The sequence below is a fragment of the Rana temporaria genome, chromosome 13, assembly GCF_905171775.1.
Source record: "Rana temporaria chromosome 13, aRanTem1.1, whole genome shotgun sequence".
NCBI lineage: Eukaryota > Metazoa > Chordata > Amphibia > Anura > Ranidae > Rana > Rana temporaria.
Window position 1 is genome coordinate 24,809,859 of NC_053501.1, and position 17,298 is coordinate 24,827,156.

Genomic DNA, 17,298 nt, shown 5'->3' on the forward strand with positions numbered 1-17,298 from the left:
TCTGTCTGGAGAGCATCTTTAAAAAAAAAAAAAAAAAAAAAGGGAATTTCACAATTTACGACTTTCCTCGGCTAAAATGCCAAGAAGATGTACTAAAACTGGTGTACACAGAATCTGGAGCAGCTCTGCATACTAACCAGCTTCTAACTTCAGCTTGTTCAGTTAAGCTTTGACAATATAACCTGGAAGCCGATTGGTTTCTATGCAGAGCTGCACCAGATTATGTGTGCTCCAGTTTTAGTAATTTCCCCCCTCCCCCCCTCCAATATATGCCAGTAAACCAATATACATTTAAAGATAAGTACTTGCACTTTTCCAGAAAAACACATTGCAGGAGCCTGCATAGAATGGGACCCACTGTGAATAAGGTTAAATAGATTATAGTATGTTTGTGGCTCTGAAAATTCACAAAAAAAAAAAAAAACCCCCTAGACCAGGGGTCTTCAAACTATGGCCCTCCAGGTGTTCAGGAACTACAATTCCCATCATGCCTAGTCATGTCTGAATGTCAGAGTTCTGCAATGCGTCATGGGATTTGTAGTTCTGCAACAGCTGGAGGGCCATAGTTTGAGGATCCCTGCCCTAGACCAATGTTCACATCAAGAACTTTGAGCCAATTTTGAACCTGCTTGACCTACTGCCATCATCCTCTGCTTCAAGACAGTGAGAACTTGACCCAGAACAGGGCAGAGGTCCGACACGCAATTTTCTTCAGGTCTGCGATTCATTAAAGTGGCGTTTCACCCTAAAAACACATTTCTACCATGCCATCAAGCATACTAGCGCGAGCTACAGTATGCCTTTTTTATTTCTTGGCGCCGTACTTACGGTTTACTGCCGTAGTGAAGTTTCAGACTCCCCGCGGAGAATGGGCGTTCCTATGCACAGGGAAGATGATTGACGGCCGGCTATGGCGCGTCACGCTGCCCGAAGATAGCCGAAATAGGACTTGCCTCTTCACGGCGCTATACGGCGCCTGCGCACAGACATCGGAGCTGACTGCGCAGGTGCCGTGAAGAGGCAAGTCCTATTTCGGCTATCTTCGGGCAGCGTGATGCGCCATAGCCGGCCGTCAATCATCTTCCCTGTGCATAGGAACGCCCATTCCCCGCGGGGAGTCTGAAACTTCACTACGGCAGTAAACCGTAAGTACGGCGCCAAAAAATTAAAGAAAGGCGTACTGTAGATCGCGCTAGTATGCTTGATGGCATGCTAGAAAAAAAAAAAAAAAAGTTTTTTAGGATGAACCCCCGCTTTAAGTAGCAATGGCTGGATAAGTACGAAACCATTGGAGCCTGCATCTTCAAAAAAAAAAAAAAAAAAAAAAAAGTTGGCAATAGCAGCTCAATTCATTCTACAAGGCACATGTCCCTAAACTCCTAGAAAAGACCAACCATGTCCACTATTCAACCACCACCATTATCCAACCACAACCAATATGAAGGTTATAGTTCTAAAGAACCTGTGAACTATACAAAGAAATAGGCCCTTAAAGGGGTTGTAAAGGAAAAAAATAAATAAAAAAAGAAGGTCTTCCCTAAATAGCTTCCTTTACCTTAGTGCAGTCCTCCTTCACTTACCTCATCCTTCCATTTTGCTTTTAAAATGTCCTTATTTCTTCTGAGAAATCCTCACTTCCTGATCTTCTGTCTGTAACTCCACACAGTAATGCGAGGCTCTCTCCCTGGTGTGGAGAAAGCCTCTTGAGGTGGCGAGCAGGAGTGTCACCAACACACAGCTCCTTTCTCTACCTGCAAAGGAGAGTGTCCTGACTTGCCTACTCGCCCCCTCCCACCTCAGGTTTTCTCCACACCAGGGAGAAAGCCTCGCATTACAACCGGTGCACAGGTGACTTCCTGTGATAATTCTACAAAAGATCCCATCTTCCCAACATCTCCAGCACAAACCTTTTTCTGCCAGAGAGACCCTGTAATTCTCCAGGTAAATGACTTTCAGCTTGTTCCCCACTCCAGGGTCATTGTTCACAATCTCCCCCACAGCGGTGATGAGTTTTATGATAATCTTGGCCATGTGATACCCTGGAGCAGCCTGAAAACACAGAAAAGTGAACATTGGATTAACATTGCAGATAATGTGTGCAACTTGCATTTCCTTTTCAGCCATGAGACCAGCATCTCATTCCATGGGCAGCTAGCACCAATGCAATTTAGAGGGCCTGTCTAAAGAACCCTTGTTGCCATATCAAGTAGGGCCTGAACCATGCCAGGCAACTGTAGTATATGGTACAGCAACAGATGAGCCCTCTACTCCAAATCAGAGGCGATAAACCTTAAAGCGGAGTTCCACCCAAAAGTGGAACCTCCGCTTAAGCCACTCCTCGCCCCCTTACATGCCACATTTGGCATGTCATTTTTTGGGGGGGAGCTTCAGGAGGAGTGGGACTTCCTGCGGTTTTCAAGCTACACCAGGTACAAGGAAAAGATCCCCACCTGCAGTTACAGATAGGGAAGTTCTGGTGGCAGAAGGCACCAGAATATGGCAGGAAGGGGGGGGGGGGGGGGGCACCACACAGGCTCCTAAAAAGTAAAATATAGCCTTTAAAGCATTTTATCTGCCATTGGGGAAGTTATCTTTGTGTGCTCAGAGTATCATACTAGGGCCCAGGGGTGGACTGACAACTCCTGGGGCCCCCAGGCTTACAGATGGCCACAACGCCAGGAGGCGGGGCAGCTAAAATCTTTAACATCAAAAAGCATGCCGTTTCGGACATATCAGGGACAGATGTAAAAAAAAAAGAAAAAAAAAAAAAGATTTTTACATACTGTCCCTGGTTTTATTGAGCCTGGCAACCCTGATGGGGCCCCCCCAGAGGTATGGGTCCCTCGGGCAGTGCCAGGGAGTCCCAATGGTCAGTCCGCCCCTGCTAGGGCCAATTTTAGACAGGATCCAATTAACCAATTTAGGCATCTTTGCTGGTTAGCTTGAAAGTGTGCTGGGGACCCCCTTTGTATATTGCCTGGCCTATGTGGATCTCTTCTTTTGACAATTGGAAATAGATCTGAAGGACTATAGATTTGATTTTATTCCCTGAAACACATCCATGTCTTTAGAGCTTTTCGGCCATAGTGTCAAGATTTTATAATGTACTACTGATGCAGTTTGCCATGCGATTTGACAGTTTCAAAACACATGACAAGTCGGCAATGGAACCATTCAAAGTGCCAACTTTGAAAGGTTCCTGGCACTACTATTTTCTGATTTTATTGAGACTTGCATAGACTTCTGGTAAACCAAGTTGCAATGAAATCAGAGATGTAAATATCTCTGCGGCTTTGAAATCACACTGAAAAAGCAAGGATCTCAAAACCAGTGTGAACCAGAGCTAAACCAACTTAACTTCTGCATTCACATAGACTTTTAGAAATTGCAAAACCTACTTGAAGTAAACAAAAGCCCATCGACACCAGGTCTGATGCGGCGTACACACACACACGATCATTTTTCGGCATGTAGAAAAAACAAAGTTTTTCCAACTTCATCATTAAAACGGCGTTGCCCACACAATCATTTTTTTAAAAATGCTCTAGCAAAGCGCGGTGACGTACAACGGCACTATAAAGGGGAAGTTCCATGCAGATGACGCCACCCTTGGGGCTGCTAGTAAAAGACGATTCGCGCTTTTCTGTCTGTTACAGCGTGATGAATGTGCTTACTCCATTATAAACGGTAGTTTTACCAGAACGAGCGCTCCCATCTCATAACTTGCTTCTGAGCATGCGTGGGTTTTTAACGTCGTTTTAGCCCACACACGATCATTTTTTACAACCCGAAAAACTACATTGTTTAAAACGTCGTTGGAAAAAAAAAAAAAAAAAAAAAAAAATTCGAACATGCTGCATTTTTTGTTTTTCAGAACCCGAAAAATGTGGAACACACACACACACACACACACACACACACACACACGATGATTATTTTAAATTACATTTTTAAAAAACGTTTTTTCATGCCGAAAAAATGATTGTGTGTACGCGGCATAAGGCCTGGTTCACACCTATGCATTTTCAATAAACACACTAGTCCATTTAACATGGTTTCCTATGGATGTAGTTCACATCTGTGCATTCTGGCTCTCGTGCCCGCGATTGTGGGTGGCCGACATTGGACACCCACATCTGGTGCCCCACTGTACAGCATGTTCTATCGCCCTTAAAGGTGCCGCGTTCGCCTACAGCGATTTGTGGGATCGTGCTGACCTGTCGCAGTATGACAGTGGTTGGTCGGCAAGTGGTTTAAAAGCAAGACATTTGTCTGCATGGGCAGATCATAGTTGTGGCACCCAAGCGGACAGCAGGCCATATGTTAACACTATGGGATTGATTTACTAGAACCGGAAGAGTGCAAAATCTGGCACCGCTTTGAATAAAAACCATCTTCTAGGTTTTTTGTCAAAGCTTAAAGCGATTGTAAAATGATCACCCTATAAAAACCTAGTCAGCTTAAAACAGAAATTGCATGCTAAACTTTTTTGTAAACGAAAACAAAAACATGCATTATGAATACTCCTCTTCTCTCCCCCCCCCCCCCCTTTTAGAAGTGATCACATTCCCTCTGTTCTTAGCTGCATAAGAGCTGGGGGAGGAGAAGCAGCAGCACACTGACAGCGGGGGCATGTCAGCACAAGTCTGATCAATGGAGGAGATTATACAGAGTTCCCAGCATAGCTAGGGAACTGACCATGGTGCATTCTCCTGCTTAGTGTAGTCAGTTTTTAATAAAAAAAAAAAGGCAGAGGGACTGGTAGGAACACTAGGGATTTTACACAAAGGAAGCAATACAAAGAACCGGATAATTTCCTCATACAAGTACGTGGTACAGCAGGCACATATCAGGAACATGAAAAGTTGGGGTAACAAACGCTTTAATTGAATAAGCTGAATTAGAAGCCGATTGGCTACCATGCACAGCTGCACCAGATTTTGCACTCCAGTTTTAGTAATGCTTCATTTACACGTGTCTCGTCATGCAACTTTGGACACAGTCGCATGACAAGTCCCAGCCCAGTATTTCAATGGAAGCTGTTCAAAAATCGATCACACTGAACCACTAGAGAGGAAAGACGTCCATAGCGCGGCTCTCAAGTGCCGGGTGGACGCCTTGCTGTTTACATTCCCCGGGCGCGCAGCGGGGAAACACTGCGCCCGGAGCATCGCTGAGCAGCCGATGCGCGTGCCTGGCGGCCGCGATGTCCGCCAGTTACCTGCGATCGGCAGTGACATGGAGCTCTATGTGTGTACACACAGAGCTCCACGTCCTGTCAGGGAGAGAGGAGACCGATGCTGTGTCCCTTGTACATAGGAACACAGCATAGTCACCTCCCCCAGTCAGTCCCCCAATACATTTGTTCATACAGTGTTGTATGACCACGCAATTGTCATTCAAAATGCGTCAGCGCTGAAAGCTGAAAATTGGTCTGGGCACGAAGGGGGTTTAAGTGACCAGTAATGAAGTGGTTAAAGTCACAGCGTGTAAATAAACTCCAAAACTCCTTATAATAAATTCCCAGCCAATAGAGTCAAGCGAAACATTGACAATTTATCCCAATTCAGGTCACCAGTGTAGAGGACCCATTGCTTTGGCTAGGCTACATATTCAACCTAAAATGTGGAATGAATCCGAATCATCAAATACTAAAAATCACAACATTTGGTTACCTTTCCACCAATTATAACAGTCCTTGGAACAAATTCCTTTGTAGGGTTTTCTTTAATACCTGAAAAAGGGACAAAAAAAGTTGGATTGTGCAGAACACAGCGACTTCTAAAAGATGAACTACAGCACATCCATCCTCGGCTGTCACTCATTAACAGAGAATGCAAGAGGGTTTAATTAGCCATGTAATGGATATTGTAGATTATTAAATAGAGGTCTGGTATGAACCCGCTCAGCCATGACATGAATGGGTGGCTGAAATGTGCCAATTTCAGTCTATGTTCAGAGTCCCCTTAACAACAAATTGCTTTTCAAAACAGGATTTTTTTTGCTGCTGAAATTGCTCCAGGGGTGTTGTGGGCTGAATAGTTGGGGGGGGCTAAACCAGGGGTCTCCAAACTTTCTAAACAAGAACGATCAGTTTTCTATCCTTCAGACTTTGGGGGGGGGGGGGGGAAGACTGTGGCCATTGGGGAGTTAAAGTTGTCCTGGTGCCAGTGAGATTAAACAATGCATCTTTGGCATAGGGAGGAATAGAGCCTTGCATCAGTGGGAGGAAAAGTACCCCTAGGGCCAGATAAAAGGCAAGCAGAGGGCCACAGTTTGAGTACACTTATCTAAACCCAAGAACAGGAACTCCAGCCAACTAGAAACTTCTCCATTGCAGCAAGGCTGTGTGCACTATAAGGGTTAGCGGCTTGCTTAGGGAACAAGTTAAAGTACATTCTTACTCCACACTGCTAGTCCCCACAGCCTTTTCTCCCCCCAGTCTAAGGTCCTGACATCAAGACCAATGTAGAGCCCATAGCCCTCCACTGAACATGGCGACCCTGAGGGACAGTCTACTGCCGTGGCACAGGGAGCACCACCTGCTGGGGTATTTGAGGATGGGGTACTTAAAAGTTTTGTGCTCCAAGACCTATACAAGCAGTTAACCCTTGCAGCATGGAGTTGGGGGTTTAAATATGATGCAGCCCATCAGTCCTTGGATGTAGAGGCTGCATATCCCCATCCTCCCCCATTTTTTAAATCTTCCTGTATACCTTTCCAGTACTAGGGTGTCAACTTTCACCTAGTGTATAGGTACAACATTGTTACCCCAGGATATTAAATACATTAGAACTACAGAACACCTACTGAACCCCCCCCCCCCCCCCATCCGTAAGGAGGTGGTTCAGCTGCAGTTTTACTGCCCCCACCTGCAAGGTAAACATAGCCACCCGCCATGTTAGTTCACACTGGTGCGCTGTAGCGAGGATCATCATACCGCGAGTTGCATTTGTGGTCGCAACATCGATGCCAACAAAACCTACTTGAGTGGATGTAATGCACACAGTTGTAGCACTGAGGCATTTAAAGGGTTAAATCAGGCAGTAAGGAGGAGACTGCCTGGTAAATAAAGCCCCCCAAAAAAAAAAAAAAAAATCTGCGGGGGATCACTTTTCAGAGGGCGTAAATCAGTGCAAATGTACATGAGCCCCAAGGATGAGTATGGAGGGGTACTCACGGTTGTACATGGTGACGATATGGAGGCAGTTGAGTAACTGTCTCTTGTACTCATGAATCCTCTTCACATGCACATCAAACATGGAAGACGGATTCAACTTCATCTTGTATTCCTTCTCCAGGTACTGAATAAACTTCAATTTGTTTTCCTAGAAGCAGAAAAACCAAAAGCTCTAGTCTAGTAGATATCACCTCTGAGAGGAGGCCGGTCATTGTCGGTATTTGTAGGCTTCCTCCATAAGGCAAGGTGGCAGGACCCCTTCCCATAATGGAGCAAGTCTGGTCGTTACACTTCTCACAATGGTCACATCTCTGGTCTTCCCCAATCCCTAACCACTTACCTCTTTCACCTTCGACACGTCTCCGATGAACACATCATCATCAACAAACTTATTCAGCTTGGTCAGTTGGCTCAAATCCTTGACATAAGACTCCCCAATTTTCTGAAACACAAGAAATCAGCAAACTTCGTTTATAGCCCAAAAATCAGCATAGCCAGAGGAAAGGTCACTACAAGACGGAATAATTACCTCCGCTATAAGTTCTGCAAGACCCGGATTACACAGGAGCAACCATCGGCGAGGTGTGATGCCGTTGGTCTTGTTCTGGAACTTATCTGGCTCCAGATCACTGAAATCTTTAAACCTAAAACAAAAAAAATGAAAAAAATTAAAAATGTATATCTAAAACAGCATATCCCATTTACCTCTTACACAAGTCTAGAGGCAGCCACCTAGTGGGCATGAGTAGTATGGCAACCATCTTTCCCCGATGTAGAGAATATACATTTAGGTAAAGCTTCTTTCCCTCTTTTTGCATTACATTTTTTTAAAATGACATTTTACTCCTTTACATTTATTTAAATCTGTTTTTTTGTTTTCTATTACATTTTATTAATTTTAGATTATACATACAAATTCCCAGACCACCATGTGTTCTCTAAAGAAAACAAAGGCTGTTCTTTCTGAACTCCCTGGAGGGAGGGGGGGGGGGGGGGTTGCGAAAGAAAGTTACTGTTCCGAGTCAGTTTCGCATGGGCTACAAATAAAATCAAGACTTTTAGCATAGTAGTTGAGGATAAATTTGGTAAACATGTTAAGCTCACCACCCTCCTGGCTCAAAATCTAAAACACATGAGAACCTGATTACATGCTGGGCTAGGTTTCAGAAAACTACTGATCTGCTGGGATTGACACACCTTGGGTTTACAGAGAATGGTCTGAAAAAGAAAATATCCAGTGAGCAGCAGTTGTGTGGATGAAAATGCCTTGTTGATGTCAGAGAATGGGCAGGCTGGTTTGAGATGGTAGACAGGCAACAATAATTCAAATAACCACTCGTTACAACCAAGGTATCTAGAATACCATCTCTGAGTGCACAACACATCCAACTATGAAGCAGATGGGCTACAGCAACAGAGGACCACAAACAAAAAATGTATGTCTTTTTTGCCCACAAATAGCTTTTTGGTGATATTTGATCACTATAAAAAAAAAAAAAAAAAAAAAAAAAAAGAAAAAAAAGATTCTCTTCATTGGTTTGAGCAAAAGTTATAACGTCTAAAAAATAAAAAAAAGGATAGATTTTTTTTTTTTTTTACTATTAATGGCCTTGATCAGCGATTATCGGGACGGCAACATTGCAACGGACACTTTTGACATATTTTTTGGGACCAGTGACATTTACACAGCGATCAGAGCTAGAAAATAGCCACCGATTACTGTACAAGTGTCACTGGCAGGGAGGGGGTTAACACTAAGGGCAATTAAGGGGTCAACTGTGTTCCGTTCGGTCGATGTGGCCGACTAGAGAGTGATCGTTGTTCCTACTTGGTAGGAACAACGATCTCTCTCCTCTGACAGAACCGGGATTTGTGCGTTTACACAGATCCTGGTTCCTGCTCTGTCACGAGCAGTCGTGCGTGCCCGGCGGTCATCTCTGGAGACACACTGCGCACGCCTGCTACAGAATCTTGAAGAGCCCATGTACAGCTAGGACAGATAATATAAATACGTACACCCTTATAAGATTCCCCCATGACAAATCCCTATGAACTTACACTTGATTTTTCACAATGTCAGAGTGGATTCTGGCCACCCCATTGACAGCATGAGAGCCGACAATGCACAGGTGAGCCATGTTGATGCGCTTTATGCCATCCTCTTCAACCAGCGACATACGTCTGAGGCGGTCTACATCTGCGGGGAAGAGGGCGGTGATCCTCTGAAATGGAACAGAAAAAAGGAATATGAATGAAAAAAAAAAAAAAATATATATATATTACACACAAAACTTAATTTTAAATCTCAAGTTTATGGTCGGGTAGATAATCAGAATGGAGCTGCTATGAACAGCACTAGTTTGGATGAAAGGAAACCTGTCACAACAAATGTATTGGCTGCCACTTCTGACTACAGCCAGGCAATGCATGCCGACTACCTGTCATATTTGGCATCAATACAGAAAAAGTATATGGCAATCCAATCCCCCCCAATTTTTCTTTGCTGCATCCAGGTTCCGATTTAAGTACAGAAATCAGAGCCAGGCAATCAGCATTTTTTTTTTTTAAATGAAAGCCAGCAATGGCTGCCTCCTTCTAACAGGTGAAATTTAAATGAAGAGATGGATTTTGGGGAGGAAAGTCTTACATCCAGGTGCCTCTGGTTTATTTCATAGATGATCTGCAGGTGTCGGGGAAGCAGCTTTTCCACCAGGTCCACTGGCCAACGCTCCAGAGCCTCGGGCAACACTGTGTGGTTTGTGTAGGCAAAAGTCTTCTTTGTGATTTCCCAGGCCTAAGAGGCAGAAAGAAAAAAAAAATTTATATATATATATATATTATATTATATAAACACACACACACACACACACACACTATACAATTTACCACACACTATAAAATTTACCAAGTAGTGGCAATTACAGACCCAGAAGTGTCACCCTGCCCAACCCAAAACATTTGCAACTAGACATGTGCGATTTGTTTCATATGGAAATTCGGTTGAATTTTTAGTTATTCGGAAATTCAAATGTATCCAAATTTCAATAGTAACGAATTTAACTGAATCTGAAACAAAACAAAATTCCGGACGAAAAAATTTAATTGAAATTTCCTAAGAGAATAAAAATAGAAAAATAAAGTATCTGACAAATAGTTTTTTTTATTATTTTAAGTATAACCATCTTCCGAAATGCTAAATGAAAAATAAAAAAAAATATAACCGTTTTCCAAACTTGACAGAATTCTGATTTTTTTATTTAGAGAATAGAATGAATATAACAATCTTCCAAAAGTCAAATAGAATTCCATTTAAAATTAAGTGGATTGAAAAATGTGATAATAGATTTGAACATCAATTCTAAAAAATAATAACGAATCTAAAAAAAAAAAAAAAAAAAAAAAACACATTTGCATTTTGCACATGTCTATTCACAACAGCACTGAAATACTGAATTTGCTTGGAGAAACTGTTGCTCTGGATCCTGGCTGTGATATCTGCTGAAAGGGAGCACCAGCCAGACCCAATTCTGAAACACACATAGGGGGTCATTTACAAAAGGCAAATCCACTTTGCACTACAAGTGCACTTTGAATTTGTCGCTTTAGATCTGAAGGGTAGGTCTGAAGGGTAGGTCTGAAATGAGGGGAAGCTCTGCTGATTTTATCATCCAATCATCTGCAAGCAAAAATGAATTTTTCCCCCTTGCATGTCCCCCTCAGATCTATAGTGACTGCACTTCCAAGTGCACTTGAAGTGCAAAGTGGGTTTGCCTTTTAGTAAATAACCCCCTCCAAGTTTCCACATTTTAAATCAGAATACGAGAATTTCATAGTTCCTGGCATTCGTTCAAGAAAAGTATTTTTTTTAATCATCAACTAAAAACAGAACGGCTGCCATTGAGGTTTTAAAGTAGAACTAAAGGCAAAACAATTTTTTTTGGACAGAGTCGAGAGAGATTAAAAAAACACCCGTCAGTTTTTTCCAGCTACCTTCCCCTTCGTTAGGGAGATTTACCTTCTCACAGTAATTAACGTGAAACAGGACAAATAGAACATAAAAGAAAATCCCAAATTTTAGGTAGTCCCCAGAACAGTAACAGAGGAAAAATCTCTTCCAATGGGGACACTAGTTCTGGCGACCTGGAAAATTAATTTTACGCAACATTTTTACATTAAAGTGAATTGTGTATTTTAGATTTTCTGTGGTCCAAAAACTCTTAATACATTAATGTGCAGCTTCAAACTTCAGATTGCCTCGTTGATTGCACATTTATGAATGACTTACCTTTTCCCATGGAAGTTTCTCTATATCCAGGAATATTCGCATCAGTTCTGGGATTCCCAGCGCCGGGTGAGTGTCATTAAGTTGAATGGCCACCTGAAAGATAACCATACTGCAGATGAATATATAATACAACAATGCCAGAGACCACACTAAAAGCATTTCATGGGAGCTCATGGTACCTTTTCTGGAAAAGAATCAAACCCGGTCCGGACTGTGTCCCGGCATCCGAATCTGGAGGCTTTGAAGCGCCGTATGATGTCTTGCAGGGAGGCCGCCACCACAAAGTACTCCTGCTTCAGACGCAGCTCCTTCCCTTCAAAAAACTGCCAAAAACCCAACAGGTATTTAAATAAATGGATATGACGATTGAACATATGATGGAAGCACAACAGTACAATATGACCATTATATAAATAAAACCCATACAACCCAATTGGAATCCATGCATCCGGTGCCCCGCATGTAGATTAGGGGCCTGGACCAATGGATAGAGGGGCGGCACCCCTAATGGATGGGCCACCACTGAGTAGCATAAATATTGCCTTTAGAGCACTAAACTGTAGAGGACCAACAGTAGGTGATAGCAAGCCTCAGGAACTGAAAAAGTAGCTCAATCATTCCAAAACCAAGATATTTAGTGTTTGCCACTCACACCAACTTGACCCATCATGGGGGTTAAAGTACAGCCAAAAGGGTGCCCAGCAAGGGTGCCCCATCACAATAGGTCAGCCAATATTTGTCTAATGCATAATCAGTTACACAGCCTACTACAAGTTCCAAGGTCCTCCAAACCCAGTCTCAGCAGACTTGATTGAAACAAGGGATCCAGCTTCATCTATCCATGGGCGCAATAAAATATCAGAGCCGGTTACACCCCATAAAAGGGCCCCCGCCTGGGTGCCAAATATTCAGTGTCCCCCCCCCCCCCCCGCTGGCAGACTTAGTTTTTAGTGCTTGGAAGGCAATATTTTAGGGTACTCACCATTTTATTCAAGAGTACTGGGTCCTGAGGAAGCAGTCAAAAAACATGTCAGCCCCCGATCTCTTGGCTCATCTCTTTTGGGGTTAGAATTAAGAGTAGTACAATTGTAGGATGTTGGTTTTCTACTGTATGTGGGGCCGTTAAAGTGCAACATCTTTTAACAAAAAAAGTGATTTTTATCACAATAAAAAAAATAAAAAAAAAATAGATCATGCACTTTTCGGAGGTTTGTATGGTTGGTTTCCAACACAGACAGTACTGCACCAGTCCTTAATGATCATGCGCTGTAAGCTGCAAATCACCGTAGTAGACAAAGTGATCAGGTATGGGCAATGCACTTCCATTGTGCCAAGCTTAAACCACAGTATGCAATACAAACTCTGGAGCTCAGCTTTATCCCCATATACACACACAGTCTAAAGCCTAGTACACACTGAGAAAACTGTACAAAAAATATGTCAAACCGATTGTACGATAACCAGATCAACGGTACACTGCTTTATTCCTATAATATCATTGTGTGTACTAGACTTCAGGACAGGGGTAGGCAACCTGGGGCACTCCAGCTGTTGCAGAACTACAAGTCCCATCATACCTCTGGGAGTAATTTTAACCGCCAGCCTTGCAATGCCTCATGGGAAATGTAGTTCAACAGCTGGAGGGCCCCAGGTTGCCTACCCCTGCTTTAGGACAATGCACACTTACCAAAGTGCCAAATCTGCAGTACAGCTTGGAATACCTCCCCAGCCTGCTGATTGGACAACGAGCAGCACACTGAGAGCCCCTCCTGTGCTCTCCCGTTATGCAATGCTTCCAAGCCCAATGGGCGCACATTGATACCCCCACCCCTTTAGGGGAACAGCTGTAAAGCAAACTATAGGAGATACTATAATTAAGACAAATTCAGATATTTACACTAACTGCACTTTAAGTGTATTTACAATTTTCAGTAAATACAGCAGCACTTTTGGATCTTCCAGGAGGTTTAGCGTCATCACGAGTGCTCTTGTCAGTTTATTTCTTCATCCGGCTCGGTGACATCAGCCAACAGTGGGTGTCAGCCCGTTGTCTGCTGAAAACAGGTCACAGGAGTGCAAAACGATCTGCACTCCTGTGATCCATAGGCGAGGTACAGCCAAACAAGCTTTGGTTGTACTTTATTTCTTTTCTGCAAAGACCAGAAGTTCAGGGAAGTGGAGGGCAGGAGCCAGCAGCATTGAAAGTTGTACACAAAGTGCTGGGGGGCAGGGCCAGATTTGCTCTCGGCTGCCCCAAGGCCAGGTTCCACAATGCACCCCCTCCCCGCCAATCGAACCCCCCCCCCCAAATCAACGGAGAATGTGCAGCATGGTTAGTTCAAATATGTTTTGTTTGTTTACAACTTTTTTTATTTTATTTGTAGCTTGTCGCTTACTTTGAATTTTTGTATCATTTTCTTATTCTTTACTTTATTAATTTAACTATTATTTCTTATTTATTTTTTATCATTTTTTTCTTTTTCACTTAACTTTTTTGCCATCACACAGGAGAAAACAATTCCCTGTGTGATAGCCATTGGAGGTGACATGTTCTCTTTATTGACCCCGTCACCTCCAAAACAGGAGTCCTAGCACTGTGCTAGAACTCCTGTCACAGCTGAGATGGGAAGAGCACAGCTCTCCCCTCTCAATGTGTACATCGGCAGCAGGGACAGGAGACAGACTCGTTGCCGGGGGAGGACGGAGTCCCGAAGACAGAGCCAGCAGAGAGGTATGTGGGGTGAGGGGGGTGGGGAGGACGGACGGCAGCACATATTTTACAAGTGATTTCGGCGACATCGCCACAATCACTTGTTAACGAGCGAGCGGATTCCCCCATAACTTACTGCCCTTAACTATGTTCCGGGCGTCGGGGGGACTCCAAGCCACTGCCGCCCCTTGGAACCCTGCCGCACCAAGGCCTGGCCTCAGTGGCCTTGTGGGAAATCCGGGCCTGCTGGGGGGGGGGGGGGGGGAAGGATTTTACCAGTTTGCTGCAAAATGGTTAGATTCATGTGATCAATGTGTCAAGCTATAAAAATGTACAATTTAATTTCTCTTTAATGGAAGGCCTCTTACGTTATCATTGGGATAGAGCACTCGAGAGATGTTCTCTGCCAGGTTACGGTCCAATACAGCCTCGATGTAATCTCCAACATTAACTGCAACAGAAAGCAGATGAGTCAAGACGCTGTCCATTATAGTCTATGCGGTGTACACCAGATATTTCTTCATTGGCAGCCAGGGGTCAAGTCCTGGGGAAAAAAGTGTGGGAACTTCCACCCAAGATCCACTCCCCAACAACCCCCCCCCCCCCAAAAAAAAAAAAATACGCTCATATGCATAATTACTAAACCACATGTTTTTTTCGATCCACTGTACCTTAGTAATCCTTTATGTTCCTGCCCGCTTCCTGTATATAGATTCATCGGGTAGTGTGCGGGTATTCCGTCACTTCGATGCCGCAATGTCTCCTGGAAACAATGACAAAAGCTCCCAGGAGACATTGCGGCATCGAGGAAGTGACGGAATACCCGCACACTACCTGATGAATCTATATACAGGAAGCGGCCAGTAACATAAAGGATTACCAAGGTTCGCCTGCCCCTGACAGTGACTCGAGCTGGGCATCGCCGCTTAGTGAAGGATTTGCTCGGGCGGCTCGGCTGCTCTTGGCTGCTCTAGTCCTGCAAAGGGAACTGCGTTCCTGCTGTGAAGAAAGTGCAGGAACTCCGTTCCCACGCGTCCCCGCAGGACATGAGCCCTGTTGGCAGCCTTGCTCATGAATGTAAAACTCCGTCCTGCTTTCATTTCCATTTACCAGCAGTGAGCCGGAATGAATGTGCAATTTCTGCACCAGTATTCATCAGCGCAGATATTTATGGTCAGTTTCCAGCAAGGACAGATCATGCTTAGAGGAACCTGTTGCAAGGCAGTTTTTGCAAACAAGCACGCCTTACAAAAATAAGTTCCTCTGTACAATACAGCTTGGCAAACCTCAAAATGTTAAATACATTTGTTTCTGCAAAAGTGACGACTTTACAACATACAAACCAGTCCTCCTCCAGACCCTGCACTTTCTTCTGATGGAGACAGAGAGCTCTCCATCTTAGAGATAAAGCTAGCTCTTTGAGGGCAACCATAATGCTGATGCGTGGCCCGTGATGAAATGGGAGTTTGACACCCCTGGCATACAGGATGCACTCAGGAAACTGAATCCACAAGTCTTATTAGGAGGCTGCGTCTGTGCAGTCGCATGTCCCAACAGAAGTGAATGGGACACCAGCATAGGGATGCATGCAACACCTGTGCAGCACCATGGAGGGAAGACATGGACCTGCATGGGGCACACAGTAAACCAAAATGTCCCATGTGAATGGGCCTTTAGACGCCTGCTGCCCAGGAACCAGATGACATGTCAACACTTTAGGATAGCCGTACCAAAAAGAACTACGAGTCCAGGGCCATTTTCCCCACTTTGAGCAACTTCTAAATGAGGGAGACGGCATTATGGCTCAATGTTTAACAAATGTAAAATAATGGACGCCCACTGCCAAATTGTATGGAATCCCTTGGTCAGTGTACACAAAATGTTCTAGAGTCACTTACAGTCCTGGAGTTTGAAGTCATTAGGTGCCCGAGCCGACCAGAGTCTCATTGTGTTCACTGTATTATTCTGGTATCCAGGAACGGGAGTATCATACGGCATGGCTAGAACTACCTGGAATATGGAAACAAGTATAGCATTAAAGAATGAATAATCATCCAATAGACAAATTACAGTGATGAGAGAAAATTACAAGATCATTCTCCATTGCCAACATCTATTATGTACCAACAGGATTTAAAGTGGAGTTGCACCCAAAAGTGGAACTTCCACCTGTTTGACAGGTACCATGTCACCACTTCCATCAGACCTGGCCGCAGCGAGGTATGTCAGAAGTCTGGCCCCCTCCTCCTGGGCCAGTAAGAGCCCAGCAGGGACCCAGGTGTGACGCTGCGAGGCTTCACTGCCGAGTTCCCTTAACAGCAATCGGCTGCCGAAATCGCTGGAATCCAGGACAAGCAAGTGTCCTAATATTAAGTCTGCAGCTACAGTATGTGTAGCTGCAGACTTAATTTTGGAGGGGGGGGGGGGGCAGGTTTTAAAGTGTAAAATGAAATTCATATCATTATAAATAGTTCTCTTCTCTACCTTATAAAAAATAAAAATGTTATGTTAAGTATTTAGAAGTATACACACACACACACACCATGCTTGGAGTTTTGGCTTTTAGCGTGATCCATCATATGTAAAATGTTTAACAGCAGCTTTAGAAAATACATGTATAAGTTACCACTGAGCACCATTGTCACATCCACCCCTTGTTCTCCTGTAAGTTTCGAGCCATCATTAGAATCCAAAGCTTTTAGCCGATTCCTTGTTCGTAAAAGACGATTCACGCTTTTTTGTCCGTTACAGTGTGATGAATGTGCTTACTCCATTATGAACGGTAGTTTTACCAGAACGAGCGCTCCCGTCTCATAACTTGCTTCTGGGCATGTGCGGGTTTAAAACGTTGTTTTTGCCCACACACGATCATTTAACACGAAAAACAGTTAAAAAAAAAAAAAAAAAAAAGTGAAAAAAATGCAGCATGTTCGAATTTTTTTTTTGTCGTTTTTCAGAAGCTGAAAAACGATGTGAAGCCCACACACGATCATTTTAAATTAAGTTTTCAAAAACGTTGGTTTTTCTTCATGCCGAAAAACGATGGTGTGTACGTGGCTAGAGGCAATTCAGGCGACAATGGTGAGCATCACACAGGTTTTGATTATTTTCTCAAGCTGTACT

At 43.7% G+C, this 17,298-nt stretch overlaps 1 protein-coding gene across 1 annotated transcript in view; it reads right to left on the bottom strand.

Moving 5' to 3' along the window:
• PYGL (glycogen phosphorylase L) overlaps positions 1 to 17,298 on the bottom strand; it is a 47,361-nt gene that overhangs the window by 4,339 nt on the left and 25,724 nt on the right. The window contains exons 6-16 of the mRNA XM_040333144.1: positions 16,074 to 16,185; positions 14,544 to 14,626; positions 11,645 to 11,788; positions 11,466 to 11,558; positions 9,828 to 9,974; positions 9,239 to 9,402; positions 7,710 to 7,824; positions 7,521 to 7,622; positions 7,181 to 7,328; positions 5,676 to 5,734; positions 1,908 to 2,049 (exon numbers count right to left, since the gene is read on the bottom strand). Of these exons, the coding sequence (XP_040189078.1) occupies positions 1,908 to 2,049; positions 5,676 to 5,734; positions 7,181 to 7,328; positions 7,521 to 7,622; positions 7,710 to 7,824; positions 9,239 to 9,402; positions 9,828 to 9,974; positions 11,466 to 11,558; positions 11,645 to 11,788; positions 14,544 to 14,626; positions 16,074 to 16,185 (1,309 nt within the window). The remainder of the gene's footprint in view (positions 1 to 1,907; positions 2,050 to 5,675; positions 5,735 to 7,180; positions 7,329 to 7,520; positions 7,623 to 7,709; positions 7,825 to 9,238; positions 9,403 to 9,827; positions 9,975 to 11,465; positions 11,559 to 11,644; positions 11,789 to 14,543; positions 14,627 to 16,073; positions 16,186 to 17,298) is intronic.